The sequence below is a fragment of the Physeter macrocephalus genome, chromosome 6, assembly GCF_002837175.3.
Source record: "Physeter macrocephalus isolate SW-GA chromosome 6, ASM283717v5, whole genome shotgun sequence".
Lineage (NCBI taxonomy): Eukaryota > Metazoa > Chordata > Mammalia > Artiodactyla > Physeteridae > Physeter > Physeter macrocephalus.
Genome location: NC_041219.1, coordinates 54,049,723 through 54,072,409, shown reverse-complemented (window position 1 = coordinate 54,072,409; position 22,687 = coordinate 54,049,723). Strand labels below are relative to the sequence as shown.

General features: G+C 63.8%; 1 protein-coding gene across 1 annotated transcript in view; it reads right to left on the bottom strand.

The window, feature by feature from the left end:
* Positions 1-5,241: 5,241 nt before the first annotated feature.
* The window catches only part of CACNA2D4 (calcium voltage-gated channel auxiliary subunit alpha2delta 4), a 101,747-nt gene continuing 84,301 nt past the window's right edge, over positions 5,242-22,687 (bottom strand). Inside the window, exons 29-40 of the mRNA XM_024128972.1 lie at positions 14,753-14,814; positions 14,333-14,377; positions 14,081-14,143; positions 10,482-10,552; positions 10,004-10,079; positions 9,543-9,595; positions 9,224-9,279; positions 8,791-8,811; positions 7,857-7,974; positions 6,414-6,526; positions 6,025-6,107; positions 5,242-5,346 (exon numbers count right to left, since the gene is read on the bottom strand). Of these exons, the coding sequence (XP_023984740.1) occupies positions 5,242-5,346; positions 6,025-6,107; positions 6,414-6,526; positions 7,857-7,974; positions 8,791-8,811; positions 9,224-9,279; positions 9,543-9,595; positions 10,004-10,079; positions 10,482-10,552; positions 14,081-14,143; positions 14,333-14,377; positions 14,753-14,814 (866 nt within the window). The remainder of the gene's footprint in view (positions 5,347-6,024; positions 6,108-6,413; positions 6,527-7,856; positions 7,975-8,790; positions 8,812-9,223; positions 9,280-9,542; positions 9,596-10,003; positions 10,080-10,481; positions 10,553-14,080; positions 14,144-14,332; positions 14,378-14,752; positions 14,815-22,687) is intronic.

Sequence of the window (22,687 nt, the reverse complement as noted above, 5' to 3'; positions counted from 1 at the left end):
GGTTGGGTGGGTAACAGGACGGTGTCCTGGAGAGAGGCTGGCGGTCGGGGTCTGGGCCCCTACTGTTGATGCAGAAGGGCTCAGGGTAGCCAAGGGCCCCAGCAGGGAGGGGCTGTTGCCACGAGGTCTCTGTGACGCCCAGTGGGGAGCTGGGCTGCAGCGGCCGAGGGGGCGGGAGACGGGCCCCCCGCTGCCTCCTCGCCCGCCTGCGCCAGGCGGGCACCTGTGACCTTGTCTGTTGTTCTCGACATCCAAATGGTCATTCCTCCAAGCCCTCCGCCACGAAACAAGATGCTCTGATAGATGAGAGTAGGTGACATTAACTAGTGCCGACTGCAGGCCACGCAGTTTCAGGCTCAGTATGTGAGCCTCACGTTCACGCCTCACAATTCTCTTCCGATAACTTGGAGCCGGGTTTCAACTCCGAGCCTGGGTTTCCTGGTCGAGGAGCGAATAGGACCTGTGGCAGAGGGTGGTTGTACGGGTTGGATGAGTTGGTGCCTGTTACTTCCGCGGTGCGTTCAGCTCTCCAAGCACTGTTCTGCCTCGCAAACTGGCTGCCGAGCGAGCTCGCCTTGGCCCTCATCTTCTCTGAGGCTCGGGTTCAGCTGTCACTGGGCCACTGGTGCCCACCTCACAGGTAGACATGGGGAACGTGACAGCAGTGAGAGTAACGTGTCCTCACGTGGAAGGCGCTTCACGAACGTCATCATGTGTTTGAAGGAGTTGGCGAGGCTGTTTGCTGGTGGGAAGCTTGCACTGCGAGTGTGGGGGGCTGGGAGGGGGTCCACAGAGGCCCGGCGCGCACGGTCCTTGCCTGTCACGGGGCTGGGCTGGACCTCCTCCCGGGAGGCCGGTTAAACTCAGAGATCGGAGCCCACCCCAGAGTTTCTGCACTGTTCCGCCTTTAGTGTTGCTCCCACAGTGGGGACTGTGGTCCCTGGGGAGCGGGGTCTACGGGGGAGGAAGCCCCGGCACCGAGACCCCGACGGAGGGGTGCCCAGATGCGTCTCCCTTCCCACTGGGGTCCGCTTTGCCAATTGCAGTGTTCCCCAAAGTTCCAACCCCAGGGGCAGAGTCAGGCAGTCTCTCTTGTAGATCAGTGGCCAGAAAAAGACCAGCCTGGGACCTGGACCTCCTGGGGGCCTGGCGCTCTCGGGAGCCCCCTGACCACGCCACCGTGAAGACCCCTCTTTCTCCCGGGACCCCTCTGCTTGGCTGCAGCTGTTCCTGCCACCTCCCCTGAATTCGCATCCTCTTCCGAGGCAGCAGCTGTATAGCGCATCCTACTGGCTTTTTCTTAGAAAGATGCAAACACTAAGGGCTTCGCAAAGATGTTTTTAGAAGAGTGACAGTCCTCGAGGCCTACAGGCACCCCCTGGTTTTCCCTAGTCCTTTGCTGAGCTGGAAGGCTTTCTCAGTGATGTCCGTGGCGTTGGAAAGGAGCTGGATAGGGATGTGTTTGAATCTGGGCCGACGGTTGCTAGGGCTCTGCGGCCTGGAGAAGGCTCCAGGTGCCGTTGCTTCCGAATCACCCCAGGAATAGTCCCTGGTCTCCAGAGGGTTCTGCTCGGCACGGAGCACTGACCCCAGTCCCTGTGTCCCGCTGGAGGGATTTTCCCACCTTCAGCTGCCTGACTTGGGGCAAACGAGTCCAGTCCAGCTCTGCCTTCCGCAGTGATGGCAGATGTCCAGCCACGCGGGAGGGAAGGCCTCTCACTGCTGCCCTGGCCTGGGGACAGCGCCCGGGCCTGCTGGGACCCGGCCCCGCTTTCTCACCTGTGACCCCAGCTCCCCGAGCTCAGCATCCCTCAGATGAGCCGCAGGGATTGGCTAGCGTCTTTGCCGACCTCTTGCTCTCATTCCTCCTCCGTGTTTGCTTCTTTGACTTCGAGAGGCGTCTGCTCCCTCGCCCTCCCAAACCGAAACTCCACGTGGCGTCGTGAAGCGGTGCTTGCCGCCTTTGACCTGATAGCAGCACCTCCATTAAAATACATTACTAGGCAGGCTTAGGAGTTAGTATATCCCTGCCGCGAGGAAGGCGCTGGCAGCACCCTTGTGCTCTCGGTCACCCAAGAGTTGACGGTGTTTATAGGAAAAGGGATTTCAGGACTCCGTTCCCAGAATCTTGTCATCGATTAAATGGCTTTGGTTTTAACTTTGTTCCTCTGAAATCAAGGTGATGGCCCTTTAGCTTGAGCCAGGCTGCCCCCTGCTGTCCTTTGGGGGTGGTTAGAACCATAGTGTATCAAACGGTTTTTGCTTCTGTTGGTTCTAAAAGGGAGTTCAGGCCTTACAGTCCACTCCTGGCCATGCGGAGACGGGGGTGAAGCAGACGAGGCCAGGAGCTGCCCCAGCACTTCCTAAGTTTGGTTTTCATTTAATTTTTACATTAAAATAATTTTATTAGGTTTAATTTATTTATTTTTGGCTGCATTGGGTCTTCACTGCTGCACACGGGCTTTCTCTAATTGTGGCGAGCGGGGGCTACTCTTCTTTGCGGTGTACGGGCTTCTCATTGCAGTGGCTTCTCGTTTCAAAGCATGGGCTCTAGGTGCGTGGGCTTCGGTAGTTGTGGCTCGCGGGCTCTAGAGCTCAGGCTCAGTAGTTGTGGCGCACGGGCTTATTTGCTCCGCGGCATGTGGGATCTTCTGAGACCAGGGCTCGAACCCATGTCCTCTGCATCGGCAGGCGGATTCTTAACCACTGCGCCACCAGGGAAGTCCCTCATTTAAAAAATTTTTGGCTGCATTGGGTCTTCGTTGCGGCGCGCAGGCTTTCTCTAGTTGCAGCGACTCGGGGCTGCTCTTCATTGCGGTGCACGGGCTTCTCATTGTGGTGGCTTCTTTTTGTTGTGCAGCACGGGCTCTAGCCACGCAGGCTTCAGTAGTTGTGGCACGCGGGCTCAGTAGTTGCAGCGCGAGGGCTCTAGGGCATGCCTAAGCTTGGTTTTTAAATTATGTGGCCGGGACTTCCCTGGTGGTCCAATGGGTAGGACTCTGTGTTCCCAGTGCAGGGGGCCTGGGTTCGATCCCTGGTCGGGGAACTAGATCCTGCACGCGTGCTGCAACTAAGAGTTCGCACGCCACAGCTAAGCAGTCCGCGTGCCACCACTAAAGATCCCGTGTGCTGCAACTAAGACCTGGCGCAGCCTAAATAAATAAATAAATATTTAAAAAAATTACGTGGCCAAGATAGTTGATAAATTTGCCTGAAAAGGCTCTCCCTGGTTGGGTGGGTAACAGGACGGTGTCCTGGAGAGAGGCTGGCGGTCGGGGTCTGGGCCCCTACTGTTGATGCAGAAGGGCTCAGGGTAGCCAAGGGCCCCAGCAGGGAGGGGCTGTTGCCACGAGGTCTCTGTGACGCCCAGTGGGGAGCTGGGCTGCAGCGGCCGAGGGGGCGGGAGACGGGCCCCCCGCTGCCTCCTCGCCCGCCTGCGCCAGGCGGGCACCTGTGACCTTGTCTGTTGTTCTCGACATCCAAATGGTCATTCCTCCAAGCCCTCCGCCACGAAACAAGATGCTCTGATAGATGAGAGTAGGTGACATTAACTAGTGCCGACTGCAGGCCACGCAGTTTCAGGCTCAGTATGTGAGCCTCACGTTCACGCCTCACAATTCTCTTCCGATAACTTGGAGCCGGGTTTCAACTCCGAGCCTGGGTTTCCTGGTCGAGGAGCGAATAGGACCTGTGGCAGAGGGTGGTTGTACGGGTTGGATGAGTTGGTGCCTGTTACTTCCGCGGTGCGTTCAGCTCTCCAAGCACTGTTCTGCCTCGCAAACTGGCTGCCGAGCGAGCTCGCCTTGGCCCTCATCTTCTCTGAGGCTCGGGTTCAGCTGTCACTGGGCCACTGGTGCCCACCTCACAGGTAGACATGGGGAACGTGACAGCAGTGAGAGTAACGTGTCCTCACGTGGAAGGCGCTTCACGAACGTCATCATGTGTTTGAAGGAGTTGGCGAGGCTGTTTGCTGGTGGGAAGCTTGCACTGCGAGTGTGGGGGGCTGGGAGGGGGTCCACAGAGGCCCGGCGCGCACGGTCCTTGCCTGTCACGGGGCTGGGCTGGACCTCCTCCCGGGAGGCCGGTTAAACTCAGAGATCGGAGCCCACCCCAGAGTTTCTGCACTGTTCCGCCTTTAGTGTTGCTCCCACAGTGGGGACTGTGGTCCCTGGGGAGCGGGGTCTACGGGGGAGGAAGCCCCGGCACCGAGACCCCGACGGAGGGGTGCCCAGATGCGTCTCCCTTCCCACTGGGGTCCGCTTTGCCAATTGCAGTGTTCCCCAAAGTTCCAACCCCAGGGGCAGAGTCAGGCAGTCTCTCTTGTAGATCAGTGGCCAGAAAAAGACCAGCCTGGGACCTGGACCTCCTGGGGGCCTGGCGCTCTCGGGAGCCCCCTGACCACGCCACCGTGAAGACCCCTCTTTCTCCCGGGACCCCTCTGCTTGGCTGCAGCTGTTCCTGCCACCTCCCCTGAATTCGCATCCTCTTCCGAGGCAGCAGCTGTATAGCGCATCCTACTGGCTTTTTCTTAGAAAGATGCAAACACTAAGGGCTTCGCAAAGATGTTTTTAGAAGAAAATTTTTAATAGTTTGTGGACATCATGCGTGGCCATGTTCATGTAAAGGACCCTGCCTTTTCTCTGTCTCTCTGTCTCCTGTCTCTCTCTCTCTCATGCACGCACGCGCGCGCGCACACGCACGCACACATTTTTTGAGCTGCAGCTGGGAGACTGAGCTGATCCCCCCTCAGGCATCTCGCCCTCGGGAAGCTGTGTTTCCCGTGGGGCCCGTTCCTGCCCGCCTCCCTTTTCTGCTGTTGGCCTCATTCCTCTCCTCTTTCTCCGTACATTTAAGTCCTTGAATTCTACTGAAGACCCACCAGATTCATTAGAAAGAGCTGCCTTTTTGGCTGGGTCTGGACTTCTGGGGAATAGATGGAACAAAACTCTTTTGTCCTGGTCCAAATTGAGTTCACGCTGGGCTCCAAAGAGAAGGTAGGAGGGCAGGGAGGCTGCCCGCTGAGGCGCGGGGTGGATGGTACCAGGCCCCCGGAAGGTCTCTGGGAGTGATTTCTGGTTCCATCCAGCAATCTCAGGAGGGGGGACCATGAGCCCAAGACTGGGATGAGCAGGGACCTTGGTGAGAACCCAACTGTAGAGCGCTGGACCCCACTTCAGCTGCTGACTCTTTCCAATGTCTCGGAAGGGTCGCCTTGTCCAAGCCGGCCGGCCGGAGCAGGTGTCACTGCAGCAGCTGGGGCAGCAGTGCCCAGGCACCCAGAGGCAGCAGGTGCAGGGGGAGCGAGGCTGAGGCGTCCGAGGTGCCGCCGCAGTCCTGGGCGTTCTCCTGTGAACCCAGAGCACTCACGATGGGGTGACCGCCCCAGGCAGACGTGGCCGGGAGTCTGCAGAGGGATCGCTGGGGCCGACTAATAGGGGCCCAGGGGCTGGGGAGAGAGGGAAGTTCCAGCAAGCGGAGGGAACACTGCCCCCTTCTTAGACGCCTGCCTTCTAGGGGAAGGCAGAGGCTGCTCTCTCAGCCCCAGAGCTGGGCTCCAGCCTTCTCGGTGGCCCCAGCCTTGGAGGGGCTGTGGGCTCACCCTCTTAGAAGGACTTCAGAGAAGCCCTGGACTCTGGGAGCATCTTGGGGGTGGAGGCAGCCATGTGCAGCAAGGACGGCCCCATGTACAAGGAGCCCAGCTACGTGGTGGGTGCACAGGGCCGGTGACCAGCGATATTATGTGCCTAATGGTTTCCTCCTACTTGCTTGGACCACGTGGAGCTGAGTGCAGTGAGGGCCCCGACGCTGGGAGATGCGGCCCTCCTTGTAAAACACCCCTGGGTCCCTCCCGCCGACTTAGCATCTGAATGACACGGGGCCCAGCGTGAACGCACACGGATGGGTGATTCCAGGCATCCACGGAGGTGCCCTCACAGCTGCATCCACGTGTCCAGACGCTCTCACATCTGAAGGGCACAAGCTCAGGGCTGAGGGTTTGGGGATGGAGCCCCCGCAAGCCCCTACCTCTGGGTGGAAGGCGTGGCAGGCATCCGGTCGCCGGCGGAGCTTCCGGGAGCGCATCTTGTCACACTTGACTGTGGCGTTATGTGCAGAATTCCCTATTAAGGCGAACACACCTGCCGACGGAGCTGATTCTGGAGGCTCTGGGGACCGAGCTCTGGAAGAACTGACCTCTGGTGGGACCAGCCGCCTCGGAAGCGGCTTCCGGGGTCAGGAGCAGCACCGGGGCCCCGGGGAGGCGGAGAGAACAGGTAGCGATGCTCTTGGGGGATGGGGGAGTGTTGGTGGCAAAAGGGAGGCTGGCCCCTGCCTCTCAAAATCTGAGCCCCTCAGTGTCATGTCCTGCCCGCCACCCCCCCTCGCCCGCACGTGCTGGCGGGTCGGGAGGATATAGTTGACTTCCGTAGCCTCCTGCAGGACTGGCGGGAAGATGCTGCAGTCACAGGTGGGGTCCGTCACCAGGAGGAGAAGGTTGCTGGAGGGAATCTGTTGCATCACGAATGTCCTGCGGCAGAGAGGTTGGCTCGTGGAGGTTCCTGCGGCGGCTGGACCCGGGGCTTGTAGGGGAGGCTCTTTTGGAGGCAGGTGTGAGGAGTCGGGGCCAGGTCAGCCCCGGGCGGGGGCAGCCCGGGAACCGTCCCAGCAACCGATGGGCTGCCTGGCTTATTTTCCCCACGAGCCTTTGCAGCTGCTCTGCTCCTTTGCTAGCAGATTGGAAGTGAGGAAGCCCAGACATCTGCGGGGGAGGGGACAGGAGCTGCTGTTGACACACGTGGGGACAGCAAACAGGGCTGCGTGGCCTCCCCGCTCCGGGCGGGGGTGCGGTGCCCGCACTGGGCCGTGAGGTGGCCCCACGGTCCCCCACGCCGCCTGGAGGGGAGGGAGGGCAGGCGCAAGCCAGTCGTGGTCCCTCGCTCGGCCGGTGCGTTGGCGACAGCCGCTGCCCGGCGTCTGCCACGGGGTGGAGGACTTCCTACATGCACGTGCACACACACACACACACGCGTACACGCACACGCATACATACACACGTGCACACAGGCACACGTATATATTTAACCTTCACCGCGCCGTATGAGGTTGGTATTATCCCGGTTTTGCAGGTGGGAAAACTGAAGCCAGAAGAGGGTTAAGTAATGCGCCCGAGGTCACACAGCTCCTCTTTAATCAGGTCCGTCTACTCTGAGGACTTCGCTTTTCCCACACTGCTCGTGCATCCGCACTGCCAGCCTCTGAGATAAGTGTACAAATACCGATATTCCCAAGAAACTGGCTGCGGAGAGGGTAGAATCCCTCCCTCCGGGACACGCCCGCACGAGACGGGCCTGAGTCTGATGCCGAGGCCTGAGGCACCACCCTAGAAGGTAGTTGGCTTGAGGCCTGGGTCTCAGGGACACCCCGGGAAGCCCCGGGGCAGTGGCGCGCTGGCCAGGGGCACAGCCTAGGGGAGACCGTAGCCTTGGGGTCGGGACAGAACCTCCTGGGGGTGGGGCGGCCCGGGCTCCAGGTGAGAGTCAGCGGGACAGAACCTTCAGCCAGGCCTCCCGTCCTCCCTGGGTCAGGGCCTGGCGGAGCTGGGGGACCAGCGACCTCCGCTGGGGAGTGGGACCCAGGGACGGAAGTGCCAGGCGCCCCAGCCACTCCCAGGAGCACCCTGGGGCCTCTCAGTCCTCTGTGCGGAGCCGGCGCCCCTTCCTTGAGCCTGCCCTGGCCTCGGGCCGCCTCTCCCGTCCCCGGCCAGCCCCGCACTTGGCGCCCTGGGCGTGTGGCCTGTGGCCCCTCCGCTGAGCCTCGCCCGCGGGGATCCCTCCCCCGTCCCGCTCAGCCCCGCTCACTTCTGGCAGTCCCCGCACTCCACGACGCCGTCGGCCCCCCGGATGGCCGTCTGGTGCACGAACACGGGGTAGGTGGTGTCGCAGGGCTGCAGCACGGCCTGCTTCTTGTGCTTGTGGGCTGCGGGGACACGGAGAGGGCGTGGAGTCAGGGGCGCCTCGGCCACAGCTGCGGGGAAGGGCTTTGACGCCCCGGGCAGTGCGCTCACCGCGCCAGGAGTGAGACGCCCGTCCGCTGGCAGGTGCCTCCCCGGTCAGGACTTGGGGCCGGGGGAGGGGAGTGGCCGCGTGTGGGTGACGCGCTCGGGGACCCTGGGGATACCCGTCTCTCTCCTCACCATCAGCAGTGACGGCCAGGGGCTGAGAGGAGGGCAGGGGCTGGGGGGGGCCTGGGAGACAGCAGCCCTTCTTCCTCTCCCACCTCCCTCCCTGCGGGGGGCCCAGCGGGCGCCCTGCACGGGCAGCTCCTGGACAAGCCCTGGGTCCCCCCCTGCCCCCTGCCCTCATGGCTACTTGGAGAGCCAGGTGGGGGCCCTGCGCCCAGCCTCCCGGGCTCCTCAGTGGGGGCTGTGTGGTCACTCGAGTCGGCTCAGAAAGGACTCAGCTAACACAGGGCAAAGGCCTGGCAGCTGCCCCGGAGGGCCCACGTCCACCCCTGGGGGAGCAGACCCCGCTCGCCCGCCAGGGGCCATGGCCTCGGGACCAGGCAGATTTCCTCCTGGCGCTGTAAGCGCTCGCATCCCAGGAGAGGGCTGGGGGGCTCCGTTTCCCCGGGGCAGGGCTGCACTTGTGTGGGATGAGCTCTGGGCTACACCCACACCCCGAAGGAGCAGGGCTGTAAGTTGGGAGGGGGCTTCGGAGTCAGGGGGTCCAGATGGAGGGAGCTTCCCGGGACAGCGCCCAGCCCAGCACCCAGCTCCTCGGCTGCCCTACTTACAGTGATGGAAGACGGCCCTGGCTGCTCAGGACCCGCGCACAGCATGGGGTGGTGATGATATCACGCAGGTGGTGACGTCACATGGTGTGGGTGTGATGTCACATGGGATGGATGACGTCACATGGGATGGATAATGTCACACGAGATGGATGATGTTCCACGGGGTGAGTGACGTCACATGGGATGGATGACGTCACGTGGGATGGATGATGCCACACGGGATGGATGATGTTCCACGGGGTGAGTGACGTCACATGGGATGGATGATGTCACGTGGATCGGTGGTGCCCCGGGATGGTGTGACGTCACACAGGGGTGAGGGAAGGTGATGAGAGAAGCCGACAGGATGGATGTGAGCGGTGGACTCTCCGGAGCCCCCCTGCCCCTCCCCCTGAGGGGACGGTTTCCAGGTGGAGGCTGGAACGACACTCACCCTCGGCCCCGCTGTCCCCACGCCAGGAGCCCCAGGCGCTCCACTCCAGCAGGAGCCTGTCAGGCACAAGTGAATCTCGGAGACCTGCTTGCCCTCTCCAGTGGGCCCCCAAGCTGTCTGCCCCTCGCCCCCAGGACACCCTTGTCCCTGCTGGAGGCTCCTGGTGGCAGCGGCATGTAGGAGGGACGTCCCATACAGGCCTGGCCGGTTCCACCTGGGGACCTCACCCTCCTTTGGGGTTGTGGGGACCTCGGCAGCTCCCCTCAAAGGCCTCCCTCATAAACCACCCCTGCACGAAGCCCCCCAGCCCCTCACTCACAGCAAGAGCTCGTTCACCAGCCACCTGGTAGCAGTCAGGAGGGCAAAGATGGGCTGGGAGGAGAGGGAACACACTGTGAGCCCCAGGGCCCCTCGCTCTGCGCCATCAGAGACCACACCCCGGGCTCTCCTCCACCCCTCCCGGCAGCGGAAGCCGCGGAAAGCTGCGTTTTCTGGGAACTTCCTACTGTAGGGCAGACGAAGCCCGTCAGCACGCTGGGTGGCATCTCTGATGATGTGTGGACGGCCCTGGGGGTGAGGGTGGGAACCAGGCAGGAAAGGGGCTGCAGCCCGTCCCTCTGCCGGAGCATCGCCCTGAGGCCCCCCGGATAAGACCCTGGTGCGGGGGAGCGGGCTGCGCGCGGGGGGGCCCCCGGGAGAGGACTGAGAGGGGCCCTGGGGCCCTGGAGAGAAAGGGACAGGCTGGCGTCTGGCGGGGGCGGGGTCTGGGGTGACACTCACGCTGACCAGGGGCTGGGAGGCGCTGTGGTGGTGGGTCGGAGGTTTGCACATGGCCTGGTAGTCGTACATGGTCACTCTGAAACCAGAAGCAGGGCATGGCAGTCCGGACCCCATCCCCCGCCCCGCCCCCGCCCTGGGGGAGTTTGCAGCCAGGTTTTTGGTCACCCGGATCCCGGAGGGTGCGTGATCGGCAGGTCAGAAAATGACATTTCTGTTCTTGGGCTGCTTCAAAGACGACGAACAGCAAATCTGGTTTTCCTGCTAAGGGTCACATGACCTCAGCCCCTCTCCCCCCTCCCCGTCCTCCCCCCAACCCCGCCCCCATCAAGTTCCAGGCTTCAGAGAGGCTGCTTCTGGAGTCCTGTGGGGCTCACTGTGGGTTCTGAGGTCGGGCTCTGAAATCTGTCTGGTCCGTTTGGCATCCGATCCCCCCTCCTCAGTGTGTGTTCCGGGGGTGGGTGGCGCCTGCCCTCCTTACCGGCTGAACACCCCCGTGCTGAGCAGCTGGGTCATGAGGGCGCCGTCCACCTCCCCCAGGAATCGTCCCACCTGCGAGGGCGAGGAGGGCACAGCAGGATGAGGACGTTGCCCTGAGTGCCGGGCTTTACCTGTGTTTGGGTTTCCCCTCCAGACGCCCTTGAGTTGTGGTCCACCGGACTCCACTCCACCGGCGCCCTCTCCTGGGACGGCTCCAGCCACGCCTCTCCGTGCTTTTAAATTCTAAGTTGGTGTGAAATCAATCTAGGCGTTGCAATCAGATTTGTTTTTTAAAAGGTGCAGAATTCTTTGAACAATTCCGGGTGAATCGCGTGCAGGAAGGTGAAACTTGATTTGTCGTGTGTGTTTTATGCACAAGCATGTGCGTGCATGTGTGTGTGTCTGTGTTACCAGACAGCGAGATCCTGGCGGGCGGATCCCCAGAGGCCGTGGTGATTGTTTGCGCATTTGCTGAAGGGCCGGGTGAGTGAAGCTACCAGGGCGAGGCTGAGCGATCTGAGCCTCCTGAGCCGGGTGGAACCGAGGCTCCTGGTGAGGCTGGCTCCCTCCCCAAGAGCCTGTCCCCCCAGTCTGGACTCCAGGCTTATTCGCTGATATCCCCACTGCCCAGACCCCTGATTCTGGAAGGGGAGTTTCCTGAGAGTAAGACAAGCTCCTGGACACTGGAGAAAGGTGTCCCCCGTTCAACGTGACCCCCAGGACAGGCTGCCCTGGCAGAGAGCACCCACCTCTTCTCCAGGAGGGCAGCCCCCTCTGGCACCGTGGAAGCAACAGGCCTCCCTCCCCGGGCCCCGGGATGGACCTGGCAGGACAGGGAGTGTCACCTGGGCCTTCTGGCACGTGAGCCCAGGCGGCGAGGTGCACCCAGACCACCAGCAGCCGGCGCTGAGACCCGGGCACCGGACCTCATCACCTTCGGGGGGTGGGGGGAGCTCGCAGTGCAGGTGGTCGCCCACTCCCAGTTTCCGATTCGCTCGGTCTGGGGTGGGGCCCTGGAACTTGCATTTCTGTCAAGCCCCCCGAGGCTACCGGCGCCCCTACCGCACTCTGAGGCCCGGGGAGGAAAGGGGGGAGGGGCCCACGAGGGGGGAGGGGCCAGGTCACGGGCCCTGGAGGCTCTTGCGTGTGTCTGGGGAGCGGGTGGGAGAGTCTGGGCGGGTCACGGTCGCCCGGCCTCCTGGGCCCCACGGCCCTGTACCCCTCCCCTGCGTGCGGGCCGGACCCGGCGACCTGCTTCTAGTGAACGCAACGTGGTCCAAGTGGCGCCGTCCCTTCTGAGAGCCGGTCCCAGGGGACCGTGGCCTCGCGCCGCTGGCCCTGGCCGGCCCTCCTCGGCCTTGCGCGTTGGTGGGGCGAGCCGCCCCCCAGGCGGCCCCCGGGGCAGGGCGGGATGTGGCGCTGCGGCTGGGCCTTCGCGGGTCAGGCCCCGCTGATGCCGCGTGGAGACCCCGCGCCTGGGCCGCCCGCCGAGCACACCGGCCTCCTCGCCACAGAGGCTGGGAGATCGTGGGTCTTGGGGTGTAAGCCCTCCAGCTGGGGGTGATTTGTTACCGAGCAACAGGTAAGTGCTGCAGGGCTGTGGAGCGAAGGAGTTTAAAAGAAGCAGAAATGGCTGGATGGCTGGACAGTCAGCGCCCGGCTTCCAGCCCCGTGCTCCGCGGACCTTCAGCCAAGCCTCACCCTCGTCTGCACTGTCCACCGAGCACAGGCGTCGTGACTCCTGACACAGGGCTGCCCGCACGCCTGTGTTACCCCCTCGAGCCCCGTCAGAGCCTCGCAGCCCAGGTCCGGGGTCAGAGCCGTCCAGGGGGAGGAGACCGCCGCCCCCAGAGCCCCGGCACCAGCCCTGGAGACTGACGCGGGCCTTCTGGGTCCTAATTCCTAAGAGTCCGCCGAGGCAGCAGGGGAGTGAACTCTGCCCTGGCAGCAGCAGGTGACCTGGGGCAGGGGCTCAGCGGAGGATGACCCCGGGAGACCGGATGCCACACCCGCCAGCCCAGCCCTGCAAATTCTCGGTCCCATCAAAGCCACTGCTTCCGCAGCCTGGCCTCCCTCCCGGGAGGGCTTTTCTAGAATCTCCCCCCAGTCACGGCTCTCTGCTTGTATCTCTAGGTTCAAAGTTTGGCTCTTCTGCAGCCATGAGCTTTCGGGTTGATAACCTAAACTGGCAGAGCCTCAGTTTGTCCCTCGGGTATAATATGAGCCTAATAATGTCACCAGAGATGATGGAGGGACGTCCCACCCCTGATGGGGCCTGGTTGGGTGGGGGGAGGGGGGGCTGTGTGGAGGCCCCTGGAAGGTCCCAACCGTGTCATGAAAATTAGATTTCATTTACGCCCTCTGTTTTACAAAGGATGTGAGGGGGCTTTTAAAACTACACACGGGGTGATAAGATAATGTAATGGCTGAGAAAATAAGGGTAAATACGCCGCGTAGACACGTACTTAGAGAAATGTAAGTCTGAGTAACTTTGCTGTCACAGATCGGCTCGCTCCCCGCAGGTCTGCCGGCACCCGGGCACCCAAACCTGAGAAATCACGCAGCCCAGGCCCTTATTCCAAGAGGGGGAGACGGGCCCGGGCCACCCAACCACACGTCTGGCTAGTGGCAAAGCTCCCGCCGGACCACACGCCGTGTCCCTTAGGCTGGAGGCCCCCTGATGCTTCTGGCTCATTTCAAGGCATCACTTGAGGTGAATGTGTTCGGCGTTGTTTCAGGTGTAATTCCTGGCTAAATAAACAACTTGGGGCTCAGCAAATACAAGGTCGTGGCTGTACCTTCTCCTCGGCCGTCTGGGCACGTGGGGCTCCTGGGTGTGCAGCCACGCCGTGTGACGGGGAGAGTCACCGTTCACTCCCCTTCGCAGCAAAGCCAGGTTGGAGGGTTAGGACAGAATTTCCCGCAAGGGAGGTCCGGACGGGAAGCACGCACGAAGCGGGAAGGCCTGGGCCCGGCCCCGAGGAGATAGAAGGGTGGGCGCTGTGGCCTGTGTGTCCCCCAGATCCACATGCTGAAACATACGCCCCAGGGCAGAGCCCTCACAGTGGGGTTGGTGCCCTTAGAAAAGAGACCCCAGAGGCCTCCCTGTCCCTCGCGCCAGGAGGGGGCACAGAGAGATCCCTGCAACCTGGACGGGGCCGACCCCGGCCCCTGGCACCCTGGTCTCGCACCTTCCGCCCCCAGAACTGTGGCTCGTAAGCCGCCCAGTCTCTGGGTTTTGTTACAGCCGCCTGAACGGACTGATGGGAGAGGGGGGAGGCAGAGGGGGGCAGGGGGTGGGCAGTAGAGGGGGTGTAGGACCCTGGGGGAGGCCCCCCAGGGCAGGGCTGCAGACAGAGAAGCCGGGGCCTCGTCATGTGGACAACTCCCTACCAAGAATCGTGGGAGAAGACCAGAGACGTGAGATTTCCTCTGGGCGTCTGAGTTGAGAAGTCTGGATTTGGGGGTCTTGCGGTGCTGGCTGTGGCTCTAGGAAGAGACTCCGTTTTCATCAGAGCTTTTCCTCTAGTGGCCCTGGGCCGGGGTTGCTTCTGGGCTTTCTCTGGCCGTCGAGGCCGCTGGGCCTCCCGAGGGCCTTACCTCCTGGGGCCTCTCCGAGACCAGGATGAATCCGTTGCTGTCGATGACGAGGCAGTCCAGGTCCTGGGAAGGAACCCAGAAGGAGGTCAAGGCCAGGCCCTGCTGCTGAGCCCTGGTCCCTGCCCGCCCGGCCGCAGAGGGAGGCCCTCTGTGTGCAGCCGGGGCTGCAGGGAAGGAGGGCGGGCCCATCGGGAGGACACGGGTTGGGGGCTGCTTCCCTCTCCCACCGTGTTTCCCCCGTGGGGAGCTCACGCTGTCCTGGCAGCTCTCCGGGCACGGACCCTCCGCAGCGCCGCACTGGAGGGAAGAGGGGAGCCATGAGCTGTGCAGCTGTGTGTGTGTGTGGGGGGGGGGCGTGTGTGTGATGCATCCGTGTGGGGATGGAGTCCACAGCACACCTGTGATGTGTGTGCAGGGGTGTGTCCCATACCCGTTTGGTGCATGTGCTGTGTACTCAAGGGGTATGTGCACGGTGTGACGTGTGTGTGTGCTTGTGCGGTGCGCCCGTGGCGCGTGCCTGGCGCGTGTGCCTTGCGTGTATGCGCGGGGAGTGTGTGCTGGGGGGTCCGGGCGCTGAGATGCAGGCAGGGCCTTGCTGGTGGCAGCAGCCAGGTGCACGGGTCGGGGGTCCTCACCCCGAGCGTCCACCCCCCACCCCGACCCGACACCCACCTGCCGGGTGGCCGCCCAGAACGTACGCTGCAGGAACTCCATCCTCATCTGCACGCCCACGGCTGCCAGGAGCGGGCAAGGCAAGGCCATGGGGGTGTTTGGGGACGGGGTCGGGGGGGATGGCGAGAGAAGACATCAGATCTGAGTCAGAGGGAGGAGGCCCATCAGCAGGGCGTGGGGGGCCACGAGCAGCCTGCAGACTAGCTTCCTGGTGGGGGGCACCGGGGGCTCTGTCTCCGCATCCCTGGAGCTCAAGGCAGGCGCCCTGGGAAGGCCGCTCTCCCCTTTCCCGCAGAGACCGAGGCGGGATTTCAGGGCCTCCGTGGGTAGTTACAGCCCCTCCACCCGTTCCGCTCCGGCCCCCCACCCCGATCTGTAAGAAGGCTCCTTCCTCGCAAGTCGGGCCCGCGTCGCCCAGGCCTGCAGGAGGCTCCCAGCCCCGGAAAACCAGGCTGCGATGCCGCAGCTCACAAGGGCCGCCACGCCTCTCTGGTCCCCAAGTGCTTGGAGAACGCAAGCCAGCGCCCGGATGCCAAGAGAAATCCGGGGCCAGAGAATAGAAAGAAAGGCAGGTTATAGTGAAAGATAAAGAATAAAGAAACGAGGCCGGCCTCCTACCGTCGGAGACAGGAATATAGAAAGTGTGCTGAGTGCCAGGCGCCCTGCGTCCTGAGCTCGTGTCCACACAGCAGGCCGGCTCTGCTATCGCTGGGCCTTCACGGCTGGGGAAGCCTCGCCCGAGCCGCCTGGCCCCTGAACACAGAAGCAGGACCCACGCGCCCCGTGTCTCTAAGGCACCTCACCTCTCTCCGCTGGCCCGCCTTGAGCCCCCGTCGGGAGGGGGCTGACAGGCCTGCGCAAGCTCCCCGCTCAGGGCCCGGTCCCCTCGTCTGTGACGTGGGGATGGGTCGGGCTTCCAGCCACTAGGCCGTGTTCACGCGACCTGCAGTCACCCCAGTGACGGCTCATTGGAGAGACTTGCCATCACAGTTGGGGGCTTCTTTGTTGCTGCAAGGTCCGGGGGGCGGGTGAAAGGAGTGGGCCAGAAGGGGACAGGTAGGCCCACATCTCGGTTCACGACAAAGAGGACAGACCCAGGTGCAGCACCTGGGCAGCGGGTGAGGCGTGCCCCCCTCCCCCATTTCTCTCTAAGGCTGCGGGGGGCCCCTCGGCCCCTCCCCTCATTCTTCGTGTTAGGACCACCCTTGATGTTCACTTTAGACAGATTTCTCTCACCTGTAGAAAAAGGCGGCGTGAAAGAGAGGAACCGCCCAACGATTGTCAGAGGGGAGTCACGCGAAGGCTTAGGATGTTCGAACCTTTGGGATTTAGGAACGCTTATTTACCCCGACCTTGGCCTCTGGGTCAAAGCTCTCAGACTCCTTCTCTCTCGATGTTTCGCCGCCAGGTCTCCTGGAGTCCCGGCATCTCTGAGCTGGGAGAAATTCTGTGATCCCACCACAGGGAGTCTTGAGAGAGCGGGGTGAGCGCTCCCCTAATGAAGCAGGATTTTGAGGCTTGTGGGTAGAGATGGGAGGACTGAGACCTCAAGCCTGTTCTCCGGAGCCAGGCTCCATCTCAGTGGACCCACGGGCTCCTGCAAGGCAAAGCCCCGCTCCTAGGGTTTAGGACTTCCACCTGCCTGCTGCCAGTCCCCTTGGGTCACCAGCAGGCATCTCCAACTTCACAACTTCAAAACCTAACTCTGGCTTTTCCTCCCCAAACCTCCCCACGTGGGGCCACATCTTCTACCTACTTGTAATCATTTTCCCGCGTCCCACCCAAGTGCTGCCGCCTTTGCTCCAGAACGTCATGCACCTGCCCACTCTCTCCACCCCTACTGCTGCCCCCCGGAGCCACTTGGATTAATGCCACAGACCCCTGAGCGGGTTGCTCCCCACAGAGCCGCGAGAGTGACCTTCCTGAAGATCAAATCACGCCTCTCGCTTTTGCTCAAAACCTTCCAAGGCCTTCCCGCCGCCCTTAGAACAAAATTGAAATTCCTTTGTGATTTGGTGTCCAAGGCCCCGAGGCAGCTGGCCCCGCCGCCCGATCTCTGACTTCAGCCCAGATCCCTTTCTCCCTCACGGAGACCAAGCCTGTTCCCACCCCGGGGCATTTGCACCAGCTGCCTTCCTCCCTTGGGAACGCTCTTCCCTAGAACTTTAGGAGGAGGAGGCTCCTTCTCATGGTCGGAGCTCAGCCCAAACAGCATCTCCCGGGGCGGCGTCCTGACTTCCCAGATGACGCAGTCCCCCCTGCGGCCGGCGGCGTTCACCCTCTATCTCATCACTCTTTTTGTTTTCTAAGATGCATGACTTATTTACTTTATTCTCATTTATAGTCCGTCTTGCCCCATTAGAATGGGGGCTAAGAGCAGGCGGGAGCAGGGGGGTTGAGTTCTGACACCTAGCACCTAGGAGAGCACCTAGCACGCATCGGGGCTCAATAAATATTTTTCAAGCTAAATAAGTGAATGCTTGTGAATTCCACTGAGTCAGCCACTTGGCCGGGAAGCCAGTTCTGCAAGCCTTCCCCTTACGTCCGGTGTGGGCCCCTTGCTGAACTCCTTCATCCACGTGGAGCCCCGCCCTTCTGTAGATGCGGGATGCGATGCTAGCGATCTAGCCGGGCTCTGGTGCCCTCGAGGACCCAGGAGGGAACCCACAAAGAGACGGGGAATTCAGGTGAGACACAAGAAGAGCCTCCTCCAGGGAGGACTGTTAGCCGTGCTCTGGCACGCCTGACGGCTTTTGCCTCGGGGCTCGAATTGTTTCAGGTCCTTCTGTTCAATGCCTGCCTCACAGCCCAGATCGTGCTTTTCCACCCCAGACGCCGCGAGAGCCCAGCCTTCTCCTGAGAGACTCCAGGGCGGCCCTCGGCCCCCGTTCCCTCGCTCCAGTGGACGCCAGGCGGGCCACCCTGCCCCCAGCACCTCCTGGAAGCCTGCTGTGTGCAGCAGAGAATAGCCCTTGGTGCTGGGCTTTGCAGACAGGGCAGAGCGCATAGTGAGGAGAGAGCTGGGCCCGGGCCGAGGGCAGGCGAGCCCTCCATCCTTCCAGGCTGCTTCCTCCTCCAGGCCTGTGCTTGGCGGGTCCTTGTGTTAGAGCCCGACCTCGGTCCCCAGGGGGACCTACCACAATCGGATGGAGGAGGAGCGATTGGACCCCCTTCCTCCCGCCCCAGCCCTGCCCGTCCCCCACCTGGGGGGCCGAGTCCGCCTACCCTCTGCCTGCCTTCCTGCAAAGCAGCTTTTCTTTAAGAACCGGCCTGGCTGGCAGACAAAGAGCCTCAATGAGGCCACGGGTGGCAGCCGGCTTATCGAGATGAGATGCGCCTCTTTGCTCTGCGTCCCGGCTGTCACCTCCTTGCTGCTTTGTCATCACACACGCAAAACAAAACAGCTGTGCTGCACACACAGAAACCCTCCCGGGCGGCGGGGGGGGCGTCATGCCCCGGGGGGGCCAGAAACTCCATCTTGCCCCTCGCCCTCCCATCCACTTTGTCCTTGAAACCCAGCTGCAGACTGTGCTGCCCTGTACGAGCGCTGCGGGGTCAGCGGGGGCCCGTCTTTTAGGTACCAGCTGGGGAGCCGGGGCCCAGGGACCCCAGGGACCTGGTGGTCCCTCCCTCTCACTGCAGGGCAGCCCCGGGCTGTGGGGCCAACAGGCAGCTGATGGCGGGTCAGCGCGCAACACAGTCCAGCCTCTGGGCCCCTGACACCCGGCGGGGCTCTTTCTCCCGGCTCATTCCTCACTCAGCCTGGCGAGGTGGACGCCTCTTCCGGGGGAGCCCCCAGTGTAGGAAAGGGGGTGAACCACCCACAGAAAGCTGCCACGCGTCCTCTGTGATACGGGTCAGAGAAGAAGGTCCCGCGGGCACTAGCCCGGGACGGTGCACCGGGACGCGAGGTCTGGTTGAGTTTTCAAGGAGCGGGATGTACCCGGTGGGTGAGGAGAGGGTCCCAGACTCCAGGAAGGACACGCTCTCCTGCAGCTGGGGGACAGGAGGCGTGTTTGGGGGCAGGTGAGGTGCGTGTGACGCGGGCGTGGGGTGGGAGACAGGGAACCCCTGCTGTGTCGAGCGGCGGAGCAGACAGGAGAGGGTGTAGGAGCGTCCTGAGTCAAGGGGGCCTCTCAACGCGCACCCAGGGCTGGCGGCGGACCCCCCAGCAAGCAGGCGAAATGGAAAAGGCATGCCAGAAACAGGCCACGTGTCCGGCTGTCAGGCAGGTTTCAAGAGATGCCGGGAAGGTCACCTGGGGCCCAGCTCTGGCCAGCGGCTCCTCCCCTGACTTCCTCCCTGGCTTCCTTTCCTTTGGATCAACACTTGCCTTCCCTTGGAATATCCATTTCTCCCCCTCCTTTGTCCTGATTGGCTGGTAAAGACGGCTCTGCGTTCTTGATACCAGTCTCTTCCCATCCAGCGAGAGCCAGGAGCCGAAGCCCAGGCCGGGGAGGCGGGGCTGGGTTTGGCCCCCTCCTCAGGGCTCACCCCAGGGTGCTCCAGACAACCTGACCCCAGGCCCCCGGCCCAGCCTGCCTGCATTTCCCTCCCCAGATAGCCCCGGTCTAGGGTCACGAGGCTCAGTGACCTCTGCGTGACCGTGGGCCACCGGCTGCGTGGCCTGGGGCCCCTTTCCGAAGGACCACCAGGCAGATGGGCCCCCGTGCACCCCTCCAGGTACCCCCTCTGGAATAAGCCGCCCCTTGACAGAGACCCGGATCAGCTTTCCCTTCCTACAGGCAGGGTGGGAGATACTGCCCCCACCTCCGAACAGGATTCAGACCCAGCTTCCCTTGTCCCCTGGGTCCTGCCCCTGTGTCCCCAGAGGCAAGGGGAGAGGGGACAAAGCCAGAGGGGGCGGCAGCCAGGGCAGGGAGAGCCTGCGGAGGTGGGGAGGGAAAACAGAGGGACCTGGCAAACGGTCCTCCTCCCGCCCGAGTTCATGGCCGCGCCTCCCCCGAAACGGGAGCGTTCGGAGGGTGAGCGCCTCGGTGTGTGTGCGCCGTGCGCCCGCCTTCCGTGCGCCCGCCTCCCCGTGTGCGCGCCTTCCGTGCGCCCGCCTTCCGTGCGCCCGCCTCCCCGTGTGCGCGCCTTCCGTGCGCCCGCCTTCCGTGCGCCCGCCTTCCGTGCGCCCGCCTCCCCGTGTGCGCGCCTGTGGCCGTCATCACGGATATTCCCCCGCTGTCACTCTGCTGCTCTCTGCTCCGCACACGCGCTCCCCTCCCCGCCGGCCCCCCTGCACGGCTCCCGCGTCCCTCCCTCTCCTCCTCGGAGTGTCATTGACCCGCCGCCACCGCCGCCGCCCTGGGAGACGGCCTCAGGCGTCCCTCCCGCCGGGGCTCTGCCGCCAGGTCCTGCTGGGGGACCAGGCTGGTGCCGCTGCGCTCGCCGTCTCCTTTCTCCAGGAATCCCGGGAGGGGCTCACTGGACGGCTCAGACCACCTGATTCAGGGCGCTCGCTGGGGTGCGGAAGGTGAGTGCCGTGCGCTGGGCAGGGGCGCGGGGCGTGCAGGCGCCAGGCTTGGGGCCGAGCCCATCTCCGCTGGGTTCCTTGCCTGCACGGACAGCTGCTTTGCCTCCGGCCTGGCGGCAGTGGCTGGGGCGGGGGCCATGCTCAGGACCGGACCCCTGGGCAGCCAGAGGACACAGGGAACTCTGACCTCCCAGTGTTGGGGCCGGGAGCTGGGATTCTGCTGGGGGAGGAGGGGGAGGAGGCACTGCCAGTGCCGGATGACAGGCCCGGTGGCATAGAAACCGGTCCCTGCAGCATGGGGGGCGCCAGCCAGGAGCCCTGTGCCGCCTGCATGCCCGGCTCGGCAGGCAGGCAGCCCCAGGGACTTGGGTGCCAGGGGGAAGGGGGTGCTGGTGACAGGGCCGGCACACAGGACGTCTGTGGGGTGGCAGGCTGGAGGGCTGGCGCCGAGACGTGGGGAGGGACCAGGGGTGCTGACCGGCCTCTACAGGACACCCTCGGCGAGGCACGCTGGCCTCTAGCAGGCTGTCCTTGGACGGGGGTGCAGAGGGCCCCCCCAGCTGGACCTGAGTCCCCGGCTCGTATGGGGGGGCGTGGCCGGGAGAGGAGCCTCGGAGCCCTTCCTTCCTGGAGCTGGGCTCCAGCTCTGCTCCCAGCCCACCGGGCCCGGTGGGGCAGGGGTCCCCCAGCTGCACACCCGCTCTACCTACGAAGAGCTCAGGAAGCCTTGGGGGGCGGGGTGGACTCAGCTTCGGGGTGGGTGGTACACGGCCGGGGCAGGACAACGCAGGACAGAGGCCGTCTGACCGGGAGTCCCAACCTCCCGGCTCACTCTCGGGGCCCTTTGTCCGCTCCCTGAGCTGCTGTCCGCCTGTCTGGGGTGGCTGGTGGGGACACTGGCACCTGGCTGGCAGGCCGCCTGGGGCATTGCCTGGTCTGGCTCAGACTGACACCCGGCAGCTTAGCTGACGACGGGGCCGGGGGCGGGCTGAGCATGTGGAGATGGCCCGGGGAGCTCAGCCGGGAGGGGGCCCGCGGCCGTGTCCCCCCCGCACCGGCACAGGCTCCATCCAGCTTTGCCAGGAGAGGGAGACCAGGGAAGCCGGCTGGGGGTGGGGCAGGAGGAGGACGGGGAGCTTCTTCAGCAACCGATCTGGTTCCTTTGGGGGTTGGCTGGAAGCTGTGCCTGGGACAAGCAAACCCTGCCCCCATTTCCAGCCCCCGAAGCTGAGGGACACGGGGCGGGGGTGTTTTAGGGCTGGGGCGCCTGGGGAGGCCCCCCTCCTCCTACACAGATCAGGCCTCTCCACCCGCCTGCCCGGGTCCACCTCCCGAGCCAGGCCCGCGGGCCCAGGAGCAGCGCCTGCGAGGGTGATGGGGGCTTTTCTGCTCCGCTTCCCCGAGGGTCTGGTTGGGATTGGGGATGTCTGACAAGGAAGGATGACGAGGAAACGAGGCTGCAGGAAGGCGGGCCTGGGAACGGGGCACGCGTTTAAAAATGCACCAGGGGGTTTGTCTGTTCCAAGTACAAATTTAGAGATTTAAAAAAACCAGCTTCCGCGCTGCCTGGGCCGCGTGTGTTACGGGGATGCCAGGCAGGGAAGAGGTGGGAAGGGGCCGGAAGGCCAGACCGGCGGCTGCAGGTGGAGCGCGCAGCCTGGACGGCACCCCCAGGGCTCAGCGCGGGCGCCCGCTGTGCCCCCCCCCCGCAGCAAGACCCCTGCCTCACTCCCCACACTGCATCTGTGCCGGCCCGGGAGGAAGGCTGGCGGGGAGGGGGCGGCCCGGCTTGATGAGGGCACGCGCGTCGGGCGAACAGGGCAGAGGAGAGACGCGGAAAGGCCGGTCGGCCGTGACGGGCCGCACTAACGGGGGGCTGCGGCCCCCTCCCTGCTCCAGGAGCCTCCGCGGGCAGGCGGGCAGGCAGAGCCGGCCTCCAGGCTGTGCGGCCGCTGGCTGGGAGCTCTGTCGCCAGGCCGCGTGCGCCCGAGGCTGCGCTCTTCCGCTGGCCGCCCGTAGGCGAGTTACGACACGCCCCGAGCCTCAGTGTCCGCATCCGCAAAATGGTGTGAACAGCGCTTCTAACCCCAGAGAGCCGTTGCGGGGGCTGGGAGCCATACCCGCGGGCGCGGTTTCTCCCCATGCGGAGCCCTCCTGCAGGAGCTGTCACCTCCCCCGTCACCGCCGCCCCCGGGCCCCGGCCATCCCCTGCCGTGGCCTCCCGGGAGGTGCCGGGGGAGAAGTGACCTAGCCCGGGGCTTCTCGCACGTGACCGGGTACGTGACTGGCCTGAGGTCTTGTTAGGAGGCAGATCCCGAGCCAGTCGGCCTGGGCCGGGTCTAGGAAGCTCCCGGCGAGGCTGGTGCTGATATAGCCCGGGAGCCACGCTGGCGTAGCAGAGGGCTGGGGCCCAGAGCCCATGTTTCTATTCTGCGGGGGTTGGGGGGGGGGAGTCG